The sequence below is a fragment of the Bison bison genome, unplaced genomic scaffold, assembly GCF_000754665.1.
Source record: "Bison bison bison isolate TAMUID 2011002044 unplaced genomic scaffold, Bison_UMD1.0 scf7180017864291, whole genome shotgun sequence".
Classification (NCBI taxonomy): Eukaryota; Metazoa; Chordata; class Mammalia; order Artiodactyla; family Bovidae; genus Bison; species Bison bison.
In genome coordinates, this window is record NW_011494863.1 from 3,544,438 (window position 1) to 3,551,036 (window position 6,599).

Here is a 6,599-nt window from a genome sequence, read left to right on the forward strand (position 1 = left end):
GGCCTGTGTACAGAGATAGCCCAGGGAGCCTAGGCACGCGAGACCCGTGGGGGAAGGGGTGGGGTGGGGTGGGGTGGAGTGGAGTGTTTCCGAGCTAGCCAACAGTTAATGTGTAAAGGAAAATTATGGGTTTGCTGGTGGGAACGGAACCAGAAGTGGAGAAGTAGGCACGTGGAGGTGTTAGGTGGGGTTTTTAAAGGGCCATCACTGTGCCAAAGGAAATTTTATGGGGTGGAGTATTTTGAAGGTTCTGCTGGCTGTTGCCTACGTCCACAGCTTCCTGTACATCCTCAGATCACACAGGGAAGACAGTAGTCTATCCCTGGTACAAAGACTACCTTCACCCTAATTACTTCCTAATGAGAAGTCTTATGACACAGAAACCATTGTATGACCTTCTATGACCCTCTAATGCTATGCATACCCACTGTACACAAATTACATTATCAGAAACGCACATATGTATAAATGCATTAGTGGACCCACTGTACACAAATTTATATTATCAGTGTACAAATAGATTAGTGGACGCACTCTACACAAGTTCGTATTACCAGTGTACAGACGCATCTGTGGCCCTCTACGAACTAAAAAGCAAAGCCGATAAACTTTAGTATTTTAAAATATCTACTTGCTCCACCATGTAGAAGACTGGATCGGTGCTCACTACAAGGACTGCACAAGAAAGGTGAAGAAGAGACCAGAAGACCACCATGGGAATTTCATCTTATAAAAGTGAGTAGATGCCAATTGTACACATTGATTATCAAGTGGCTTTACAATACTAGTGATCATCAGCATCATCATTAACATATTATAGGCTAGGAGTTAACTTATGTCATTGAGGCAGACACTGATATTATCCTCAATCTTTTTATAAAGTGAAACCAAAGCTTATAGCTGCTCATGGCCTGTCTCAACAGCTAGTAAGTGAGCCTCTAAAGGGGTCTGTTGAAAGAAAGCCCCAGCCTGCCCTTCATTACCATGACAGTATTAAGTGACTTCAGTGATAGCACAGTATTATTAGCAGAAGGGGGGTTTACTCATAGCCTGGCACCTACCTCTGCACCCATGACCTGATCATTCATTGTTACTCATCTGTAACCCAGGTATTGGCTGTGCCCACCAACAGCCTCCACTTTTGCCCCCATGCATGTTATCATTCCCTGGAGAACCCATGTCACCAGGCGTTAGGAGCCCTGTGAACTTAACAGAAGGCCAGCCAGTCTCCTACATTCCTCACACTCCCCTTCCAGCCATCCGGCCATCCCTGGAGTGGCTTCAGGGAGCTGCTTGCATAGAAGGTAATTCCAACAGAAATCAAGACAGCAATTTGGGTGATTTGTCCTGGTGACTTTGGAATTAGAGTTCATGTTAGAAGCCTCCATGTGTTCCTCTGCTCCGGGCATTTTAATGTGTCTGGTACATCTCTTCCAATCTGCAGCCACACGGGCTATGGTTTGAAGTCCCTCCAAGGATCCTCAGAGTTTTGCATACACCATGTAAACTATCTTTAAAGTCAGACCACCTCCAAATGTCTCCTTCACATAAGGCAAAACTTTGTCTGGTCCTTTTCACATAGTACCATAACAGATGGAAAATTAATTTCATATACATCAGTTCCACAGGGCAGATGGCAGAGTTCACCTTGCACAGCTCTTTGCATTCTCTTCCCAAAACCTCACTCTCTTTTCCAAAACCCTCTCTATCCACAAGGCTCCGAGTGTCTGTGCCCACCTCTGTCTCTGTACTCATCCCTGTTTCTTCCCAACCTCTCAATGTCCCTCTTCCTCCTCTTCCCCATTCCACACAATTCTGGAATCCCCTCTGATGTAAAGCAATTCAGTGTTTCCAAACATGGGCATTTTCACCCATTACCTGTCATCAGCATACAACACTGACCAGATCCTTGTTCCTTAAATTATAGCTAAGAGATAATCCATACTTTTTGTTCTATTAGTCTTCTTTTCAAGCACCTAGTACTTAATTAGGTACAGGAGACAATAACTATATACTAGTGGTGGCCATTTCACTATACTCATTTGTATTCTCCATCTTAGACAGACAGAATTTTGTTTCTTGTTGTCCCTGGATTTTCTCAAAGGGAGGTCCCCATGAGCCCTGGTCATGCAGCAGTTGCTATGGTGAGGATGGTCTCCGTTCTAGATCTGGCACCCATTAGGAGTCTCCATTAAGTTGGTTTCTAAGTGTTGCATATGAATTTGGCTCTACTCATTTACATTGTTGCTTCCATCCCATTGGGATGAAGGGAACATATGCACCAAAAGTCTGGCCAAGGTTGGAGGCATCAGTTCTGGCCAAGATTTCTACTTATCCTCTCACATTCATGTGTGTGTTAAGCCATGAAGCCTGGGCTTTATCACTGCAACTCTCACCAGATAGGACCTCTGCCAGAGGCCAGGCACCCCTTCCCTCTGGTTTGCATTGCGGCCTGGGGTTATACAAGCCCCCGCCTCTGCTCTGTGCCTGCTCCACCCAGTAAGAGGTGCAGTGACAGTGTGGCTGCATTGACTTAAGATTGTTCCCATCACCCTTCAGTTCAAATCCATACCTGAAATCTGAAGGTGATATGCTGATGCCTGAAAATAAGCCTTGAGTTCAATGTGAATTTGGTAGACTGTGACAGTGGCATTTATGAATCAGCTGTAAAACATACAAAAACGAAATACTTTTTCAAAAATGAAACTCCAGAGGCACGAAATGCCCCTCCTCTTTTTGTTTTGTTTACAGTTTACTTGTATTTTTAGTAGTGGTTGGTCCAAAGTTCCTTGCCAATCCAGTAAGTGTTAAAGGGACAGGCATGAAGAAAGTATATGACGTGATAAAACCATTAGGCAGCAGCCTTACCAGACCCTTGGGGATTTTCACAAATTGCTCTAATAAATGAATCCATTAACTATGTGAAATCAGGCATAGAGTATAATGGAAATTTATAAGCCCTACTCCTGGTTACTGTAATCTTTTTGTTGGCTGTCAGGGAAGGGAGTTATCTCTGGGTATGTTGGGAGATAGAAAAGACCAAGCCCAGAGGTCTTTTGTCATGTGCTTGGCCCAGCCCTCTGGGATTTGGGGCCCTGGGGAGATTTTCTCGACTTCCCAGTGACAACCAAAGTGAGGAGAACACCAAGCCTATTGGAACATTCATATTAAGTCTGACATATTTTGTTAGCTGTAGCCTCTGGAAGAGAACCTGAGCTCTGACACATGAATAGGATGTTAAGTATATGCTCTTACCCAGGAATACAATAGTCACTTTTCAGTGTGAGAGAGTAAGGAACACTGTACAGCTCTAGCTATGCTCAAATTGTCTCTGGGAGCCTAGGCGAGTCATTAACTTCTTCCAAGATGTTTCCTCTAATAATCCCCACCCTGCTGCCTACCTCAGATTTAACCCTTCAGCTGTCTGAAGGGTTAAATGAGCATAGTATTCATAACACTACTTAGAAAGTTTACAAGTGTGACCTGACCTCTAGGAGAGAGGGGTAAGTGGTTATGTTGAACTGGTCGAAGCCTAATGTGTTCTAGGTCAGCTGCAACTGAATGCTTAATTTAAAGTAATTTTTTCAGAGAGGCGGCCCTAAGATGGTGGAGGAATAGGATGGGGAGACCACTTTCTCCCCCACAAATACATCAAAAGAACATTTGAACGTTGAGTAAATTCCACAAAACAACTTCTGAATGCCAGCAGAGGACATCAGGCACCCAGAAAAGCAGCCCATTGTCTTCGAAAGGAGGTAGGAAAAAATATAAAAGACAAAAAGAGAGACAAAAGAGGTAGGGATGGAGCTCCATCCCGGGAAGGGAGTCTTAAAAAAGAGAAAAGTTTCCAAACACCAGGAAACACTCTCACTGGTGAGTCTGTGGCGAGCCTTGGAACCTCAGAGGGCAACATAACCGGGAGGAAAAATAAATAAATAATTAAAACCCACATATTATGTGCCAGCGTAACTCCCAGTGGAGAAGCAGTGCAGACGCCTGCATCCGCCACTAGCAAGCAGGGGCTGGGCAGGGGAGGTGTGGGCTGCATTGCTTAGAGTAAGGACCTGGCCTGAATGCTCCAAGGGCAATCTGAGGGAAATAACTTGAGATAGCAAACCAGACTGTGGGATAGCTACCCTGCAAAAAGCCCTAACTTAAGACACCACCAGGCCCGCTCACAGATCAAAGGACTGACTGGAGCTAGCTGGCTTCGGACCAGCCCATCCCCCGCCGGAGACAGGCAGTCAAGGGCAGCCAGAGCCGGAAGGGGCCAATCCTGGCCCCAGAGAGGCATTATCTACCAAACTGCAAGCAGGTTCGTTGCTAACCAAGACTTCTTGGGATTCTGGACGGTCAACATCTGCCTGAGAAGGTGTGCTGGTTGTACACCCAGAAAACCAAGCGGCAGGGATGGGGGAGGCGATAAGTCTCAGCCACCGTGCTCGCCAAACACCTGGTCGCCTGAGCTGCTCAGACCTGGAAAGGGCACGAAACGCAGGCCCAACCGAGTCTGTGTCTTTGAGGAGTACCCGAGTACCTGAACCTGAGCGGCTTAGACCTGGGAAGTGCATACAATCCAGGGCCGGCCTCAGACAGTTCCCGGCAGAGCAACCTAGAGCCTGAGCAGTGTAGACAGGGTAAGCACACACACCGTGAACAGGGGCAAACCCAGCGCGGCCGAGACACTGCGAGCACTCCCCACACACGCCAGTGTTATTTGTTTACAGTGTTCCTTCCTCCCCAGAGCACAACTGAACAAGTGACCCTAAAAAAGTGTCCACCACCACCCCCTTGTGTCAGAGCAGAAATTAGACACTGACAAGACCAGCAAACACAAGAAGCTAAAACAGAGGGAACCACCTTGGAAGTAACAGGTGCAATATATTAAAACCCTGTAGTTAGCACCGACTACATAGGAAGGGGCCTATAGATCTTGAGAAGTATAAACTGAATCAAGGAACTATCTGAAAATGAACTGACCCCACACTGTCCACAACAACACCAGAGAAAATCCTAGATATATTTTTACTATTATCATTCTTTAAAAAAAATTTTTTTTAATTTTTCAGTCCTCTCTTACTCCTTTAATTTTCATTTTTATAACCTACTATTACTTTGCAAAAAAAGACCCTATTTTTTAAAGCAAACTTCATATATATATATTTATAATTTTTGTGACTTTGTTCTTTTTTTCTTTAATATTGTATTTTTGAGAATCCAACCTCTACTCTAGATTTTTAATCTTAGCTTTTTGGTATTTGTTATCAACTTTGTACCTTTAAGAACCCAATCTTCAGTACCCATTTTTACTTGGGAGCAAGATTACTGACTTGACTGCTCTCTCCCCCTTTGGACTCTCCTTTTTATCCACCAGGTCGCCTCTATCTGCCCCCTCCCCCTTCTCTTCTCTACCCAACTCTGTGAATCTCTTTGTGTGTTCCGGACTTTGGAGAACACTTAGGGAACTGATTACTGGCTGGATCTGTCTCGCTCCTTTTGATTCCCCCCTTTATCCTCCTGGCCACCTCTGTCTCCTTCCTCCCTCTTCTCTTCTCTGTATAACTACATGAACATCTGAGCGGTCCAGACTGTGGAGAGCACATAAGGAAGTGATTACTGGCCAGCTTGCTCTCTCCTCTTTTGATTCCCCCTCTTCTCCTCCTGGTCACCTCTAACTCCCTCCTCCCTCTTCTCTTCTCCATGTAACTCTGTGAACCTCTCTGGGTGTCCCTCACTGTGGAGAAACTTTTCATCTTTAACCTAGATGTTTTATCATTGGTGCTGTATAGATGGAGAAGTCTTGAGGCTACTGTAAGAATAAGACTGAAAACCAGAGGCAGGAAGCTTAAGTCCAAATCCTGAGAACACCAGAGAACTCCTGACTCCAGGGAACATTAATTGACAGGAGCTCATCAAATGCCTCCATACCTACACTGAAACCAAGCACCACCAAGAGCCAACAAATTCCAGAGCAAGACATACCACACAAATTCTCCAGCAACATAGGAACACAGCCCTGAGCTACAATATACAGGCTGCCCAAAGTCACTCCAAACCCATTGACATCTCAAAACTCATTACTGGATACTTCATTGCACTCCAGAGAGAAGAAATCCAGCTCCACCCACCAGAACACTGACACAAGCTTCCCTAACCAGGAAACCTTGACAAGCCACGCATCCAACCCCACCCACAGCGAGGAAACTCCACAATAAAGAGAACTCCACAAACTGCCAGAATACAGAAAGGCCACCCCAACACAGCAATACAAGCAAGATGAAGAGGCAGAAAAATACCTGGCAGGTAAAGGAACAGAATAAATGCCCACTAAACCAAACAAAAGAGGAAGAGTTAGGGAATCTAACTGATAAAGAATGCCAAATAATGATAATGAAAATGATCCAAAATCTTGAAAACAAAATGGAATTACAGATAAATAGCCTGGAGACAAGGATTGAGAAGATGCAAGAAAGGTTTAACAAGGACCTAGAAGAAATAAAAAAGAGTCAATATATAATGAATAATGCAATAAATGAGATCAAAAACACTCTGGAGGGAACCAACAGTAGAATAACGGAGGCAGAAGATAGGATAAGTGA

At 44.7% G+C, this 6,599-nt stretch overlaps 2 protein-coding genes across 14 annotated transcripts in view; one reads left to right on the forward strand and one right to left on the reverse strand.

Moving 5' to 3' along the window:
* LOC104996249 overlaps positions 1-6,599 on the forward strand; it is a 354,524-nt gene that overhangs the window by 299,028 nt on the left and 48,897 nt on the right. For 7 of the 8 annotated variants that reach the window (XR_826152.1, XR_826154.1, XR_826153.1 and 4 more), the window contains exon 9: positions 648-735. Coding sequence is in view for 3 of the 8 variants with exons in the window: in XM_010850429.1 (XP_010848731.1) it covers positions 648-733 (86 nt within the window). In the remaining 5 variants the exon portion in view is untranslated. Of the gene's footprint in view, positions 1-647; positions 736-6,599 lie in introns of those variants that run through there. The other variant, XM_010850432.1, reaches the window with a different exon arrangement.
* FGF1 (fibroblast growth factor 1 (acidic)) overlaps positions 1-6,599 on the reverse strand; it is a 108,472-nt gene that overhangs the window by 24,293 nt on the left and 77,580 nt on the right. The window lies entirely within an intron of this gene.